This window comes from Glossina fuscipes, unplaced genomic scaffold (assembly GCF_014805625.2).
Source record: "Glossina fuscipes isolate IAEA_lab_2018 unplaced genomic scaffold, Yale_Gfus_2 111, whole genome shotgun sequence".
In the NCBI taxonomy this organism is placed as follows: Eukaryota; Metazoa; Arthropoda; class Insecta; order Diptera; family Glossinidae; genus Glossina; species Glossina fuscipes.
Genome location: NW_023998454.1, coordinates 2,713,137 through 2,732,286, shown reverse-complemented (window position 1 = coordinate 2,732,286; position 19,150 = coordinate 2,713,137). Strand labels below are relative to the sequence as shown.

Sequence of the window (19,150 nt, the reverse complement as noted above, 5' to 3'; positions counted from 1 at the left end):
GATAACCTACATAATCGAACAATATTACGGCACTCTGATATAAATTAAAGGATATAAGTAACGCTCAGTCAGGGCGGGTGTTTTTAACTTCAATCGATTTTCGAAATTTAATGCACTGACGTATTATAGCCCAACAGTGAAGTCTGTTGAGAATAGATTAGATTAAATCCGACATCGTTCGCCAAAAAAAAGTGGTTCGTTATAAGAAGAAAAATGCAAAATTTGAAATGGACTGCAGTGGAAAATTTGGATGAGATGATATTTGAATCCATGTTATTATGAGAAGAAAGCCTTTATATAGGACAAGGGTCCAATCTTTTGATGGTTAATGGTATTTTGATATAAAAAATCATAATTTGTGTACACGAGCCTGTAATAAACGCTCCCATGGAAAGTATGCTTTCGCATAGAAAGCAAGGAACGTTGAATTTTTGGCATTTTATCGTGAAAATAAATGAAGAATTGCAGTAAGCGTATTAATGTAGGTTATTTAATAATCGTTTTTGCTCGACTATAATATTCTTACTTACTAATAACAACTGCAGCTTATAGAGATTGGAAAAATAAAGAAGAGAGAAACTAAGAGGTGGCCTCTACTTTGTTTCTTAGATTTTCTAATATTAAATTATAAAACCCGTTAGCAAAATTTAGTAAATTTGCAATTTTATTATGGTGAAGACAATAGTAGATATATAAAAACGTGTTGGGAATTTTTGATTATACCCGCGTTTGATTTTGTTGGTAGAAAAGTGAAAACTGTGCGTTAATACTTTTTAATATGTTAGTAACTACCTGTGGATGTGTAGATGTACGCATACAAGGGTAAAAGTTTAAACAAGTGTAAGCGTATGCATATAAATATTTCTTATTAATATTTCTTTTTTGTTTTGCTTTGCTTTCGCTTAATGAACTCTCACCTGGACTCTTCTTTGGGACATTGACTTGCGTGCTAAATAACCGCGACAAAACGCTTGCAATTGTATTATGCGATCCGAAAGTAATTCATCCCGTTTTGCCTCCAATTCACTTAAGATACCAGTACGGAATAGGATCTGCAATAACAAAAAGCAAAAAAAAACTATTGTAACATACTTTTTTTAATTTTATTATTACTTGCATTCAGTTAATTAGATCCATGTATATGTATCAGAGATATTGAATGTGTGCATAATTCATTCGAATGAAACTCTACTATATTTCATTCATATTGTTGTTTGTCGATTTACTTAAACGTTTCGCTGCATTCTTTTTTTTTAAGACAAAAAAAAAAGTATTCAGAAAACCAAAAACCACGCGAATAGGGAAAAGAAGCCGTAATCGAAGGTGCGTATGTCGGGACTGTTTTGGAATACTTTTTCTTCTAATCGGCTGAATATTTCTGGCGCCAGTCACTCTTCAGTATCTAAGAATTACATGTAGCTCGGATATAATTTTAAAATTGGTCAATAAGCTGGTCCGATGCATTTATAAAAGCCTACTAACTATTTTGCTTTCAAAATTTATTCAAATTTCGCTACACATTTATCTGTGAAGCAAGCGTAAATGTATTTTACATGCAGGTGCTTTTTTCTAGCGTTTATCAGTTACCCTACTATTCACTTTTATTTTTTTGAAAACAACTAGAAAGGAAAACCTATGTGAATATTATTGTACTCAGAGAAACATTGCAATAACATTTCAACAATATCGTAAAAATAAATCATTGCGCATTACTAACTATTTCTACCCACCATCGAGAGCTCGTAGGTATACTCATTTTGTTGAAACGCTTGCAATATGAGGAAGAAATCTTCACTATGAAATCTTTAGTCGATTTAGCCACGGCTGTCCGTTTGGCAGTTCCAAGCCAAAGTGGAACAATCGAGTGCAGCTAGGCCCTCGCCACTCACCAGAGTGGGGTTTATTGTTCCATACACAATAAACTGATCTGGACTCTGGTGCTGTTTAGGCCCCTACTCTGTGGGGATTGTCTAACTCGCCAGGGGGCGTAGTAAGCTTAAAAAGTGGTTTGGGCCACCGTGGGGTTAAGCCTTACAGGCAGGAACCCACGTTAAACCCTTGCCACAAATTCTGTCCGTTTGTTCACCCGTCTATCTGCCTGCCTCTCTGCGTGTGGTAAACATTCTTCTAGTCGTAAATGCTAAGACACTCGTTTCAAATTTAGCAGAAGTCTCTGTACCTAGGTTGATATTGAAAATAGGTCGCATTTGTTAATGTACACCGTACGAGCAAAACTTTGTTGCCAAAAGTTAAAAAAATTTATTATCCAAACTGTAGCATTTCCACAATAAAAACCTTCATCGTTACGCATGGAGCGACATTGTAACATCTGTACAAAAATCGAAACGAAATCAGCCATCCTCGCTCAATATTACAGAATATCGAAAGTTAATTTTGTTCTCTTTTTTGATTTTTCTTAAGATGAAAGTAGTGCCTATACTTACGGCCAGCTTTCTTTTTATGACAACTCAACGACTTTTAAACTGAACTTAACTTCGTTGAAAAGCCCCAAGGATTGGTTTGTGGAAACATTGAGGGGGGAGCAAGTAGAAATCTTACTAATGATGCTATTTGTAATTAGAACAAACAACAGTTTGAAGGAGCTGAATACAGGCAAAAGCACTGCTTCAGAAAGACTACATCGAAAACCATAATTTTAGATCGCAACCTACGAAAAGGGGAACGTTTTTAGAGGCACAATTAGAGACAACCTGACGAAAATGGATAAAAAAAATTGTGACCAAACAACTTGGACTTTTAGAAGATTATGGGTATATCGTGATTTTGTGATCTGCAACAGGATGAAGATAATGAGAAATTGACGTTGCTTATACGTTGAAACGGGGAAGTGAATGAACCACTCGCGAATTAACTATCACGTTCTCAACCGTCTCGACGAATTGCTTTGTTTAACTCATTCTAGGGTCTATGGAATAAAAAATTTTTTCCTTTTTCTTGAACGTAAAAGTAATAGTTCTTATTTTGCTTGCAAAATTTTAAGTTAAAAGTCCGCAATATTTTCTAATGGGTCTAATAGTAATTGAACAGCAGAAACATTTTTGTAATGTTAAATAAGCCAAGTCTGCTCTCGTTACTTAATTTACTAGCACCATGAGATAACGTTTCCTCCATAAAGATAGCTGTGTGATGGTTAAATGTAAATTGCCTTCCTAGAGAGCACATGTAGAAGATAAGATAGAGCAAAACTCTTTTATATACGTGCTTTTTTTTTTCGTTAAAAAGACTCAAACTTCTTAAAGAGTTAAAAAAAGAGAACATTATCTGTAATCATTTGCAAAGAAAGCAGCTTTAAGTTTAAAATAAATGTACGTTAAGCTTGAACAATGTTTAATTAAGTTTAGTACAAATTGATTGTATATTCAATTTTACGGAAAAGACGGGACCAGGGCCCAATGAAACGAAATTATATAAGAAGCGTTTATAGTGGAAATATAAAAAAAATATGGTTTACATTAGCACTTCATTGAGCAGAATTACTTTATCAATGCAATATATATATATATATATATGTGATAAATATAACATGCAAAGAAAACAATTGCAGTGAAACAAGAAGAGATAAATTTTCATACACTGCCTACGTAAAATGTCAGCATGAAAAATGCGCAGCTTTAAAAGATATATCGCAGAGACTGACATGAAATTTTATGTAAATCCCAGTTAAAATGCTACCAGGTGACGATAAAAAAGGCTAATCATTTTGTCATCTTATTATATGTTAAACAATTGTTATAAATAATATTTGAAGACTTTATCAAGTTTTACTGGCGCTATTTTTAACTCGTTATGCAAAAATAGTCATCAAATGAGCTATGACTGTCTGTTTTTGAAATACTCGCTGTCGCTGAAGTTAGGATAGAAAGCTGACAGATTTCGCACATGGTGGACAATAAATCCTAACTTAAAAAAAAGTAAAGCACATCTTAATACAAAACATAGTCCAAGTATTTGACGAAAGTATAAAACAGTTTGTTGCAACTACGTTGTTCTAATTCACCAATTTTACGGATATTATTTTAGGGAGAATATATATGCAATAGTGGTCAACGCCAACATATGTTATCTATATAATTCCATCCACTTCCCTTCTGTTTTTTGGATCTAGAACATATGTTAGCTTTATTGCCGATTTATAGTTGTCGAGATCGAGTAAGCTCCATCGTAATTTGAATACTTTACTCGACAGCAATTTTAAGATCAAAAGCTTTCCATTCAATATTGAGAAAAATAGCTCACCGAGTTTTATAACATTTCTATCCATCAAAACGAGCCCATAATCAATAGCTATTGCGTTTACTCGATATCGAGAACTGTACACCGTCCACTGATCTAACATATCCAAGTTCACTGTGAGATATCTAAACGTCCAGAATATGTATTCGGAACCATAAAATAAAGCTACCCATTTTGTCAGCGAGTTGTTTTCGCCATGTTAGTCTATCTGCTGAAAGAATAGCAAGGGTTGAGAAAAAAAATCGGGACGTATTATTGGCCGGGAATTAAACTAGGCGTAATCAGCATACAATAGGCAAAATATGCGACAGTCTAAATCTTCTCCTCTATCAATAATCTGCTATTGGAATACTGACTATAGCAGAAATTGTCATAGAAAATTCGGCGTGATGTCTCCCAAGTAATGTCAAAAACAAGCAAATTGGGTGACATATACCATTTATTATGTGTTAATCCCCATCTTGATGCGCATGTTCCGCTAAATGTTAGCGTAAATATTATGCTAAAAAGTGAAAAAAATTATGACGGAGAATACAAACCAAGGAGGCGTCTCAAGCCGAATGTAACTTTCTCAAATAGCATTTACAAACATCAAGCGAAAAATTTACGATTGCTCGTTAATCGTGCTCTCCCAACAGGTATGTTCAAAATTTTACAATTTCAAAATACTACGCTTACTGTGCAAAGGTGAGTCGGAAGACTATATATAATATAAGAGTAAAGGTGTTAATAGAAAACACAGCGAAAGATTACGTCTAAATATGTTGTGCAAGTGTTGAAGGAGGAATTTAAGAAATAAAAGCCAAAGGAAACAGTCATTTATTATTTTTATTGTTATACATAGTTGGATAAAATGAAGGTTTAGTAAAGAATGTATATATAAAATGTAAGCAAACTTTCGGTTTTTAAAGATAAAAAATCGAAAGCGCGCAGAAAACCAAGAGTAGTATTTAAAAAAACGGAAGAAAAATTATTAAAATATTTTTTTTTTTTTTATGTTATTAGAAATAGATATATTTCACAGCTTTAAAACTACCAATGTCTACAACTACAATTTACACCAACTACATACTATATACAGCACTTGGCTTCAAGATTTTTATTTTTTTTTATTTTTCGGTCAGTCTCGATGAAGCCATATAGTTACCTCTTTGGTGTAATTCGGATAAATTTCAACGTGCGTCTGTACTAGTTCAACGGCCGGGACATTCGTTACTTTATATGTGGTGCAAATTCTCGATTTGGGCGTTCTAGTAACAGTGCACACATTCATGGCCAATTGTTGATGAGTTTTTGTTTCAAACTTTTTTAATAATTCCACAATTTTTGGAGATTTACTAACTACAATATTGCCATCTTCTAGAGAATCATACGATTCACTCGAAACGCTTATCGGCGATAACGAAGAGGTTGAATGTATAGTGTGATCCCTGAAATGTTCAGTGTGTTCGTTAGAAATATGCCCAGAATCATCTGAATCAGATTCTAATCCGTTTCCATCTTCTTTTAAGGGGTCGTAGTTCAACTCGATACTCGTTAAATTATTCGGTCGAAATGCATTTGCGCTCTGTATTACATTAACTAAAAGCTCGGCATGCTTATCAGAAGTTTCTCCTAAGACAGGTGGTATGATTTTACATGATTCTAAAGGTGCTGGTACTAACTTTTCCTCATTGGCATACTTAAGTTCATTCATAATCTTTTTACGACGTTCTAGGGAAAGTTTGTTATTAGACGGATTACGTTTTATGGGTTTCTTATAATCTTGTCCTTTAGTTAAACGGCGTGGCGGAGACGTGTTAAGTGTTTCCACCTTATGCAGTATTTGGTGACCTTTTTCAAGGCATTTATCCAACAGTTCATCGCTTGTCTTACTTCGACGCGCCACGGGTGCCACGGGTTTATTGGCAGGTGGCGCACATAAACTGACATTCGAAGTAGTGCGCTTCGGCTTGGACGGCAGAATTTGCTGTTGTTTCGCTTTGATCGTTGTCTTCGAATTTTCTTTTATAACCTTTGTTTTCAATTTACCATTAAAATTTGAAGTAGCGTTGTTCAGTCCTAAGGCCGAGTGTGGTCTTCCAGGGTTACTCGTGATGTTAGTAGTTTTGTTTGTAACATTTAAAACAGCTTTTGATTCGTTGCCAATTCCGTGACAAAAGCTTTGACTACGTTTCTGCAAAGGTAAGGCCTTGAAAATTGGTATTTTCGTGTTGGAAGTGTTGGAAAGGTCCCAAACCGATTTCGATTTACTTTGTTTAGTAAAAGCATGACGCATTTGCCTCAGGCATGGCGAATCCGGTGATTGATAGAATTTCCTGCGGGTCAGTGAAAGCGATGATTGTGATTTCTTCAATAGTTTTTTATCAGTTGCATTGTTTTCTATGTGTGCGCTGCTACTGTCGCCTTTAATGTGGCATTGTTCATTAGTGTGTGAATTTTCAAGCGTTTTAGCTTCCGCTATAATATCAGTTACAATTTCCTGTTCAGATGCAGTCTCAATTGCAGTTGCAGCGGTTTGCTTATGATCTGCCTTTTGCTGTTCAACGTTGCTAAGGTTCGCTTTTATGTTATCTTCTGGTTTCTGATAATCGAATAAAATTTTATCGAAACTTTTTAAAACAGCGTTAAGTTGATTTTCATCATGAGCTGCTTTTTCCAATTCCTTAAAAATTTCATCTTCTAAGGAGGTTTTAGCCAAATTCAAGCTTAACTGACTTTCATCTTCATCGTCGCTATCTATGAACGGTTCGGTAAAGTAGGTGCTATTGCCATAACATTCAGCATAAGGAGACTGTTGTAAGCTGGAGGTAGACGCCTTGCACACCCCCGACTTTAAACTTTGATCCATTGTTGGCGGATTTATTGACGATAACTTGGCTTGGCTGTCTTTCGAGTTTAATGTGTATTTGCCCGTCGCACTTCCAATAGTACTCAAGGCAGTCATTGAAACTGAGCGTTTACTGGCTTTATACAGTTTGCTACTGATTTTTGGTGTTAAATTATCCTCAATTTTATGTCGTATTTTCGAACAAATTCGTCCTACTCCCAAACTTCGGCTATGGCCAATATTTGTTTGCGAAACATTCGAAGCAGCATTTGAAAGTAGGCTTCTTTTCGGTTTAACATAAAATTTATCCATTTCTGTATTTATTTTGTTGATCTTTTAATAATTTAGATAATAATTTTCACTCATACTACTAGTCGGCAAAGCTCAAAATGCTTATGGAATATTAAATTTGCAAAAAAAAAAAAATAAAACAATTATATTTGTGTTCGCATGAGGAAATTAAACTTTTCCCCTTTCGTAGTTTAGTAAGCGGTTAAAATAAACACTGAAACCACAAGTTTGCTAACTATACTTTCGATTTCTTTTGTTGGCTTCTATCGTAGGTTACTATATAGACGTGTAATATAAAAAGAAGAAGAAGAAGAAGAAAAAAAAAAAAGTACAAAAAGCAAAGAAAAGTAATCGATGAGCGCGTAATACTCAAAATTGAACGTTGTTGTATCGCGCCTGATGTTTAACTGAATTTCGATTTCTTTAAGTCGGCTTCAAAGTTTTTTTTTTATGTATTTTACATACGTACATATTTCTATATTTACATGTGTACAAAGTGTTTATGATGCGCAAGTGTTTGCGTGCACTATGTTCATACGTTTTTAGCATAAACAAATGCGTATTGGGTGAAAAATTAAATGCGAAAACAATACAAATGCTTGGGCATTTTAACACATATATCGTTCCATGCTATAGCCAATGACGATGAAACTGATTAGGTATGACATACGCGTTTGTTTCTACATCGTCTTCTTCGTAATAAATGAAAGAAAAATCTACTGAATTTAATGATTAATTTACATTTCTAATGCCAAGGGATCGATACATTTGATTGCTTGTCGCAACTCTATCGACGAACAATGAGTGCGTGAATGCATCAGGTTGTGCATATCATTTCGTTTCTAGTATTTAGATATACGTAAAAAAGATGTAATCAAATGAGTATTCATCAAGCGTCACATTTTGAATTGATTAAACTACGCCCGCCTCTGCGTGCAAACTGTCGCAAGTTAAGAAACATCGCATCTATATCGATTTCAGATTAAAATTGAAAACTTGCAACGGACTTCGAAGAAACGATACGAGCCAATTTTATGTTACACTGCAGCTTAAGGTTTGACAGTTGCATGGCAGCCTCACTTAACTGTTGCAACTTGTATTTGCAACATCTTTGGCCTTATACGTAATCATTTATTTATGCGAATATGAAAGTTTTGACGACGAAGTTTTTGCTACGGCAAAAATTAGTGCGAATCCAAGTTCATGGTTTCGCAGCTAAACCATAAAGATATTGAAAAAAGAAAAACTACTCACTGACACTCTGAACTACAACAAATAAGGTTGATACGCGCTATAAAGTTGCAACGTTCGTTACCGCACAACACATACAATTTTTCTCAGACTCCCCTGTAAACAATGAGGAGAAGTTGTGTTGGAAAAGTGATAGCGCAATCTTCCAACCATTACGCTATTCAACTTGAAAGCAGTTATCCTTAGTATTACTTAAACCAAATTGAATTAACAGTTAGGGTTCAAATGTCAAGTGAATTAGAGTTTTCAATAAAGCCAAGAGCCTTAGGTACTAATAATTCAAGACTTTTATCTTATAACTTATTCCCTGGCTAAATTGGTAATAATAATAATAATAATAATAATAATAATAATAAATTAACAGTTAAGCGTTTTTGTAGAATGTTAGAGATTTTATTACCTCATATTACTTTCAAAAAGAGAATTGTGTAGTAGGTCACATAAATTTCATTTGATTTGATTTTTATCTTCAGCATTTAACAGGTTCAAAAACGCTAAACTTTTGCTTATATGACTGCTTTGATTGACGAATATATTCGTCGATCGAGGTATATGTTAGCTGAAGAATAATTTGTCTTCCTTGTAGTCGAAAGCAAAAGTAATTTAAGGGTTATTACCTAAAATTATCACTATAAATTACCAACATTATACCTATAAATTACCAACATATCGAGAATAAACCTATCTGCTTGTACACTCGACGTAATTGCCGCAACTCCTGTCTGTTCAGTTTGTGCTTTCACAACGATTCTAACAGACTACGTTCAATTAATCCAATCAAAAAAGCAAAATCTTTTAGATGCGAACATCTGGTTTTGCTATTAATGTTGCAGTTATTGACACATTTTATGATCATCACTTTCTAAAAGACAGGCGTTTGGATATTGAGAAACTCCGTTTAAAGTCCGTCGACTTCCACCTAACTATAATTTCAATTCGTTAATTGTCGGATTTAACGGATTTTAATTTTTCGTTTCTCTTTCATCTTGTTAATTAACTTCGTACCTCGTAGGCGCATGGCTCTGTTAGACGTTTCCCGACTTCAACTTGAACGCATCCTATTTCGGTGACGTTTAAACTCGAAATTATTATTGTTTCGCTATACTTCATACATATTTTCATAATGGAACATGAATTCCATTAACTGGCCTTGTCATTTGCGTTTCCAGAATAAAGTAATGAAATAAGAGTTCCATTAAAATCGCTTTAAAAAATATTTCCACGTTATAACACAACCAATTATGGTGAGCTAATTGTCAAAAATCAGCAGTTATCCTTTGAGAGGAATTCAGAGAAATTTAAGAAAAATAGATGAAAATAGAACAACTAAGAAAAATATATTCTCGGTCGTGGCCGAATCTTTTATACCCATCACCGTGATCCTAAAAAAAAGCAAAAAAATAAATTTTCATTCTCTGTAATATTGGATGCGGCTGATTTTTTGTATTTTCAGAATAAAAGTGGAAATTTATATAGCGTATATGTTGCACTTTATAAGTAACAAGCAAAAACCACGGAAAACAAAAGCCTGAGAACGGGTTGCAAACATTTTCTTTGAAAACTTTCCGTCGTTTTAAAATCCTTTTGCAAGATTGTAGGCTGTGTCTTTATTTTTGCGAAAGAGAGGATGTTTACCGCAACTATTCCACAGTTGCGCAAACGGACAGATCAACCAATTGACGTGCGTAGGTGCATTTCGAATTTGAAATTGGCCAAGAATTTGTATATTTTATGGGGTTTCTGTGCGTTAGAAGAGTTGTGGAAAAAACATTACCTTATGACACTATAAAATTGTTTAGACGTGGTCAACTTTTTTCATTTTTGTAGAAGTTCCGCAGAATTGCCCCCAGAATAAGAGCTAAAATTTTTATAGATTTATGAGTAGTGAGCAAAAACCATTTTTTATTCGTTTTCAAAAGCAGAGGTGCCCTCACTTTCCGTAGCACTGTGGGTGATTTGACCGATTTAGTCCTTTTTTAACATTAAGCTGCGTACAAGAACTTTCATTGATTCTGCCAGATTTGAAGTCGATAGCTTCATTTTTGCGGCCAGGCGAAAGTTGAAAGCAAGCATTACGCAGACGGACAGACGGACAGACGGCCAAACAGGCAACCAGGCAGAAGGACAATGGACATGCTCAAATCGATTCAGAGGTTGATGCTGATCAAGAACATATACACTTTGTCGGGTCTCTGAAGCTTTATTCTACGCGTTGCAAACTTTTTGCCAAAATGACGATAAGCGCCATCCTCCGGTGATGGCGGGAGTGAATGAAACTAACAAGATTAGTTCAATTATCCAATATAATAATGTTGGAGCTAATTAATTTAGATCCTTGATTCGCGTTGGCGAAATTGTTAAGAAGGAAACCATATTAAATAAGAGGACGCAGAAAAATTGAAACTAATCGGAGGTTTCTTTCAGAGCCACATTTTCCTTCGTTACGTACATTATATAGGTTGGAAGAATTTCAATATTCCTTTATTTCTTTGAATTTACAATGATATATGCTTAAACAATTATTTAATATTCTTAAATGTTTTTGTAAACAGTTCATGTTTATAGTAACGTAAGAGTTCATAGAGTACTCTTTCTACAGTAGGACTAAACTGCAAATTTCGGAAAAATTAAATATCGGCCAACTTTGCACTGACAATTTGAAAAAGCATACTACAGGACCTTTTCGGCAACTCAATCCATTGTTGTAGATACAATACTATGTTTATGTGGAAATTAAGCATAAGTTTAAAAAACGAAACTTTCCAAATGTATGAGGCAAAAACAACATAGCACCCGAATGTATAGGTATTCATATATTGAATTAAAACGACATTACGGTTATGGAATCGTGAACACGTTCAGGGCCACAGATAAACGAAGCGATACTCAAGTCGTGTTAACTTCGTCGTAATTTCTATTTGTCGACTGATAGGCTTCGGAGAACATTATCATCATTTTAATAAAATGCTGGGCGTCAACAGAATGACGGCAGATCAAATAAAATTTTACCAGTAGAGTATAAACGAGAAACGTTACGTTCGAGTTTCAAATATGCTGAACTGCCTATCTACTACTCTAATGATGAAAGTGGTAATGGTTCCGAATCTAAGCTTTCAATCAATCAATTTAATCTTTCATCACCGTATGTAAGGAGTTGGACTTACTTGAACTTTGCGGTGAGATTGCAGCGAAGTCATCAAGCACTCATCAATCAAATTTTCTGACTATACTCAGTAATTGATAATTTCGAATGTTTCATTATCATATCTGTGGATCGTGTTTTAGAGGAACTCAAAAGTCTTTGAATCGAAATGGAATTTTGGAATGTTGCTACACTAATTGCTTTTTCCACTTTCTAGGCAATTAAATCGTCACTTGTTCCGTTTCCGTTTGAGCCTATTACGATCACGGGATATAGATCGATCAATCTGATTCATTAAAAGAATAAATTTAATAATATTCTGCTGACTGAGCTTTGATCGTTAGGTGAGGTAAACTCAACGTTATTTCCGATTTTCAAACATTTATTACTTCTGTCGAAAAGTCACGTAGTTCATAACCAGTACGGTTTTTCTCTTTAAAACAAAGCGCATTTTAAAATAGATGATTTGATATTCTAATCAAAAGATCATTACGCATTATTTATAAAGAAATTCATGGGCGTGTTTTGCGGTAATCAGTATGCAGAATAATTCGAAAACAATTTTTTTTATAAACGGTGGTTGCAGCCGAGTAAAAAATTATGCCACTGCCTTTAAAAATTCGAAACAGTGTAACGGAAAGCGTGTTAATATGTGTTGTGCATGCAAACATAAGCACAAATATAATCAAACGGTTAGCCATATTTTCAATGACAAATCAACTACATCCATATTATTGTCGGATTATTTGGTGAAAGTCCCATTGCTTATGGCAGCAGCTATCATTATATATGCAAAGAAAAAAAAAAAAGATATTCGATGAAAGGCCAAAACCACGTATTTATGTAGATATATGTGTGCCCATACTTGCATGTACGCATGCATGCCTGCATATATTTATGTAATTCACATACACATACATACACTTTTACTAACTAGGAAAACACTTAATAATCCATATAGTAACAAGAAGAAACGCCATATTTCTCGAGCAACATTACGTTGCGTACACATTTGTAGGAACATGTTGATATACTCCATATGTTTACCGAACGCACTACTAAACGTAGCATTACTATGCTTATAGGTAGAAGAACATATTTCTTCCACCGAACGATCAATATTCGCTTTATTAACGTACGGCATAAGAAAGAACAAAGAGAAAATGTTATTTAATTCATGAACAAAAAAAGGTAAATAAAGACGAAAAACATAAAAAGAAAACGATGCTTTGAATCACTTGCAATTTATTAAGACGAATGTTAAATGACAACTGAGCTGTTGAGATTTATGAATTTAATTTATGGACGCAAAAGATCACTAAGTGTTGAACTCTAGTTGTATTAAATTGATGACACATTACCATAATAGGGCGTTGAAGTGATGTGTGGTGTAGTGAATACAAGAGGACAGTAATATCATTACTATATAGAAAGACTATGTTGCATTTTGTTTTTCATCGTTTTTCACATAAAAGCATTTATATAATTTTTTCATCATAATCATTATTTTTGTAAATTAATTGTCTCAAAAAAATTTTTTTCCACATCTCCACATGAATATAGACGTGGCCGTAAGCATTAAGAGTTATAAGTCTACACTCGTTTCATTTTCGCAATTAGCGGTGCATGCAATGACGTCAAACAGCAAAAGCATTTATTAATCACCCTGTTCTAATGATTAGAACTACCAAGTACGTCATTTTGACCCTTTTCAATTTGCGATCTACAAAAAAGCGTTACAAATCGTGTAGTGTGCCAAAATCTTTAGTAACTTTTATTTATATGAAGAGAACATTAAATATTTGTAACATTTCGTAACCAGATCTCGCGAAATGTCTTCACGGAATCGAAAGATATAAGCCAAAACATCAAAAAAATGTTGGTGCTTTTTCGAGGTTGTTTCAGATTCTTCTGTATCGTACATGTGCTCGCGGGGAGATCGCGTCCCTTTCTTTATTTGCTATCCTTAATCGATTAACGAAATTTCAACTTCTTATCTTAATTTTTATAGCTGTGACAATCCCACAGCAAAAGGGCATCAAAATAACCCCTTTTATATATACAAAACGTCAGCGGTATTTCTAGCGTTAAATAAATATTGTTTTAAAATAAACGCAAGCATAATTACCTTCTTTTGTTTACTATACACGAATTGAAAGTTTATATTTGAAAGGTAAGAGATGAAGACAGAGAAGTAGAAAGGAAACTTTTGGAAGACCGATAATAAGGAGCTTGACTGGTTCTTTTAATCGGTTTAACCCTACGCATGTCGATGAAAATGAACGGCAATCAGCAGATTAAAAATTAGAATGTGGAGTACCAACGAATTGTCCGGTTTGAATGATTAAAAAATAATTTTCTCGCATCGTTGTGCATAGTAAAGATTGCTCGTTCTTAACCTTGCCTGCAATTTCAACAATAGTCGTCCACAACACCCATCACTAATTGCTTCAAATTTTCGCATAGGTTTAGATTAGAAATCTTCATTTTCTTTATTAGCGCTTGCGAACATTGTAAAATGTAGCCCAGTCCAGACAATTGTTACTCCTTTAAATGCCTTATATAGGTCTTTACAATTGTGCGATTGCAAACTTTTGTAGTTGGCCCGGATAGATGCTCTGTTTCGTTAGCCTCAAAATTAAAATCTTCAACCTGGTTCAGCTTTTCTCTTCATATCTTTTTCAGTGAAACATTTCGATAGACAATAGCTTTTTTTTCTAAATAAAGAAACCAAGTTATATTTAACACAAATTCTCGAAACGGGGTTTTTAAAGTATGGGTATTCATCGAATGTTAAAAACATCTATCAAATGATGATACTTTAATATGAATTCTTTGGAATAGTGAAATGCAAAACGAAAGAATTTAATTCAATTACTTGATGTTAAAAATTCTAATAGGATTTCGTTGGCAAAGACACTTTTAAGTATCGAAAAAGCTTTCGTTTCACATATTTTTCCAATAACATTATAAAATAAGTAAAAATATTAATGTTAAAAATTCTAATAGGATTTCGTTGGCAAAGAAGTATCGAAAAAGCTTTCGTTTCACATATTTTTCCAATAACATTATAAAATAAGTAAAAGTGCTATGGTGGGGCGCGACTCACCATAAAGTACCCTACACGCTATAGGTATTCATTTAATGAATTTTCAAATTGGGGCGATATATGGCAAGTGGTCGCAACACTTTTCCGACCCGAACCATTTTCAATGGTGTTCCGTCCTTGCGGCAAAACAAGCCAGTATACCAAATTTCATGAAAATATCTCAAAAGTTGCGGCCTGTAGGTTGAACAAAAGAAAACAAGGCGGACAAGTGGACACAAGGTTTAAATCGATTAAGTGAGTGATTCTGAATCGATCGATATAAAGAAATGTCTTCCTGGATGTTGCATATATCCGCACAAACTTAATATACTCCGGTGCCATAAGTGATGTAAGGTATAAAAATATAATTAATTATCATTAACGCACCAGCAGCAAATTAGGAATAATTAGAACCTTTGTGATTTATCAAATTAATTTTAATTAAATTCATTCATTGTACAATTACCAAATTAAAGATGGGCAAGCGTTGCCGTCCTCACCGTGACACGGAATCATTTAACGAATGCACTAGAAAAATCGAAAACAATTATCTCCAACAACAATGAGAAATTGTCATTGCAGCTAAGGATAAAATTTTTACTACGCTAGAGCTATTATTATTACATTACTACTATAAGATCTCTAAGAACTTGTTGGAACTTTATTCGAAAATTCGATTCATTTTTTCGTGCGGATACTAACGCTACTCAAAATATATCATCAGTCCCACTATAATTTTTTAATAGGTATGCGTTTCTCTGACTTCCAAGGAAACTACTTAACGTCTACGTGCTGTAAGGCTTACTTTTATTTGCAATAAAAATATTCGTAACATCTTTTTTGCGTGGCTGACTACTGATGTTCATGCACTCATATCAAATTATGCCTCGAATTTTCTGCTTGAAACATCTTTCATGAAAAATGCTCTAATTTTAAATTCAAAAACCTTTCAACGTTCTACTCTAATTAGAATAAAACTAATTGAGCATTAGTGTTGGCTGGTTGTCACGTGCCCATCTCTAAAGACCGCTCAAACTCTCGGCTTCGACCACGATTTATGAAAAATTCAATATGTTTTAACAAATTCAAAAAGCAGCAAGTGACGACTATTTAACGTTATGTCTGCCAGTAAGAAATGTATGTTTTTTTTAGGGAGATTTACACCATCTTGATGTGCAAATGTTTAATAATTTAATTAATATGTACAAATATTTTCACGTGACATGACGTTCAGTATTTTAATTTGCGCTTTTTCTGGGATTTAATATAACAATAAGTTCAGTCTTTCACATAATTTCCTTTTATCGAGCGAAGTTCGATTTGCCTTTGAATGACACTTGTTTGTATCGACAAACTTTCTTTCAAAATATATGCAACATCTTGGACGTCCGTAACGTGCAAAAGGAGAAAGTGTATAGCCTTCATCAATGAAAAGTTTCATATTCGCTAGTAAAGGAGTGAAACCTAGATGTTTTAATACGGAAACCATTTTATAATATATTATTATATTAAGGCGATGTGCAATTGTATTTAATATCAGATCCATATCAGCTACATATCATACGTGATTTGTTGAGCACATTTTAAATTATTATACTCCTTGAGAATACGGCTAATGGCGGATCACTTGTAAGAAATCACTTGTGAAATCTAACCTTTCCATTCCGAATTTTAAGAATAGAAATCTAACAGAAGTCAAACGACCACAGAATACATACGACTGTGATCGAGAGTCGATATACTCATGCGATAATTCTAATCGTTTGAACAATTCAGCCAAAGGAAGATGATATGTATATTTGCTGATGTTAATGTTCGTTAATATATTATTAAAGGTGTCATAGCAGGATATCAACGAAACCCTCTCCAGAAATGTTCTTTTTAAGGGAAAAATTTTTTGAAGAACCAACGTCCTGGTATAAATAAATTCACTTTTTAGTTTCCAAATTTGATAATTATGATGGATTTGTTCTTAGCATGTTGCCAACCTAATACTAACCTATGTAAACCTAATTAAGATCATTTTATGCCAAAAATCGCTGCGGATAGCGTGTATATCTAATTGTCATTACGTTTATCGAAATACATGTCAATAATAACAACCGAATAAAAACAACAAATTAAGATACAAACGGTTCTTGAACCTCGCAAGTTTAGCACAAAAAAGCCTGTTTGAAGAGATCCGAACTTGACTTTTTAGAATAAGTTGTATTTCTAAATACTTGTATATAATATATATATATATATACATATTTTGTATATTTTCTAATTACTCTCCGGCTGCTGGTTGCTTGATAGTATAGTGACCTTAGAAAATTGCAAAAAAAAATATCGAAAAAACGTAAAAACTGCTTCTCTTCTTCCTCTCCACTGCTTCCACGATTCTTATATAAGCGAATTTTGAAATTCTTTTGTATCAAACAACTAAATGTACGTTTGATGTGTTGCAGCTTTTTTCATATTTGTGCTTGTGTTGCTTAAAAATCTGTTGCATTACAGCAATGGCTGAATATCAAAGACAAGATGGCTTGTAATTGATGAATGTACTCTCATTGCGTTTTTGTAGACCATAATGAATGGCTGCTATTTTTGTTGTTGTGTTCTTTTAACTAATTGAGCCTTAAGAATTCGCAACATTTAAAGCCAGAACGCGAAACGTTTAAGTTGTGATGTATTCGTTCGCTTAAATATTGAAATATTGAGTTTTAAAAATATTCTGTGAATACTCTTTGGAAAACTCTTCACATTATTTGGGTCTATATAACTGGACTTATAATTATCATTGTTGTCATTTAGGCATAATGAACGTATTTATGTTTTGTGTTTTATTAATCGGAAGGTGTTTAAGCGGTTAGTTCTTTCTTTTTTTCTTCTTTTGATCCTGATTATTTCACTGGATAATAACGGGATATTAAGATTTCAAAAATGGGTCATCCAAACAGCTATACAATATTTAATTAATACGTCATTTAAAAACATAGAGCTTCTTTTCTTTTAGAGTGTTGGTGTGCACATCTGTCTTATCAAAAAACGGATTGCGAAGGTTCTGTATTCAGTGTCGTTCACGATGTTCTACGCAACGAAGTTATGGCATTATTAAATCCTCGGTTTCGCATTTTAGGAAGCCAACATATACACTACGATCTTTACACTTCTTTAAATCCCTATGAAGGTCAAATTTTACGTACAGGAGACGTAAGGGCTTTAAAAAAATCGCATTTTAATCCCGCTTGGCCGATTAGGTGTGTTAATGATATTCCCGTCAATTTTTAATACCGATTATTTGAAGTGCTACTTTCCAGAATTGCTATACATGGTTGGGCTGGTAAGAGTACCTCCTGTTCAAATGCAGCTTTAAAAGATGCTTATTTGTCACAGGGAAATTTCAATGTAATAATCGTTGACTGGAGTGTCATTTCACATGACATCAGTTATCCACGCATTTCACAGCAATTGTCCGAAATAGCTGCGCATTTTGTGAAATTTATACGTTTCTTGCAACGTGAAAAGAATATCGAACTTAGCAGCGTATATTTAATTGGCCACAGCGCTGGCAGTCACATAGCTGGTTTGGCTGGCAAATTGCTCAAACCTCAACAGCTTGGCGCAATTATTGCTCTTGATCCAGCTGGCTTGGCACAACTGGGCTTATCAGCCGACTATCGCTTGGCTCCTGATGATGCCCTTTATGTAGAATCCATACATACCGACACAAGCCACATGGGAAATCCAAGCTTTGAACTCAGTCATGCTGCATTCTTTCCAAATTGGGGTCAAGGACAGCCACAATGTCCAAATGCGACTGCAGCTGAATTTGATTTCGCTTGCGATCACTTTGCAGCCTTATACTACATGGCAGAATCTGTGCGAAACCCGAAAATATTTGGTGCTATGAAATTATCAAGTTCTGCATGTATGCGTGGCTACAATTGCACTTGTTTAACCGGTAGTTATGAATGTCCAGCAGACGCTTTTATGGGTGGTGAACCGGTTGTGCCCAAGGTCGGCGCTTATTATTTGTCAACGAAAGCAAATCCCCCCTTCGGCATTGGCAACGTGGTAAGAATGCGCAAAGTCAAGGAACCTAGCTTCTTGGAAAGTGCTTTTCCTACTACCAACTTATTTAGGGGATTTTATAGGGGTTAATGTAAATAAGTTTCTTTTAAGACAAACTTTTATAATTAATTTTATATGTAAAAACATGTGTAGGGCATGTTTAAAATATTACAAGAAAACTTAACAAGTCAAGCTTAGAAATTGTATTTCATGAAAGAATTTGACATAAACACACTTA

The 19,150-nt window shown here is 34.2% G+C and overlaps 2 protein-coding genes across 6 annotated transcripts in view; one reads left to right on the top strand and one right to left on the bottom strand.

Annotated features, from left to right (window-relative positions):
• LOC119638979 (unconventional myosin-XVIIIa) overlaps positions 1-19,150 on the bottom strand; it is a 66,132-nt gene that overhangs the window by 26,736 nt on the left and 20,246 nt on the right. For 3 of the 4 annotated variants that reach the window (XM_038036150.1, XM_038036149.1, XM_038036151.1), the window contains one exon: positions 918-1,052. In XM_038036150.1, the coding sequence (XP_037892078.1) occupies positions 918-1,052 (135 nt within the window). Of the gene's footprint in view, positions 1-917; positions 1,053-5,401; positions 7,701-19,150 lie in introns of those variants that run through there. The other variant, XM_038036152.1, reaches the window with a different exon arrangement.
• On the top strand, positions 512-19,139 carry LOC119638980 (phospholipase A1 member A). Of its 2 annotated transcripts, XM_038036155.1 has the most exons (3): positions 512-840; positions 17,855-18,098; positions 18,159-19,139. In XM_038036155.1, the coding sequence occupies exons 2-3, from the start codon at positions 17,944-17,946 to the stop codon at positions 19,000-19,002; spliced, it is 999 nt and encodes a 332-aa protein (XP_037892083.1). In that variant the 5' UTR covers positions 512-840; positions 17,855-17,943; the 3' UTR covers positions 19,003-19,139. The 2 variants fall into 2 exon arrangements, with proteins under 2 accessions (XP_037892083.1, XP_037892084.1); XM_038036156.1 differs by lacking the exon at positions 512-840 and having other exon boundaries at positions 17,547-18,098.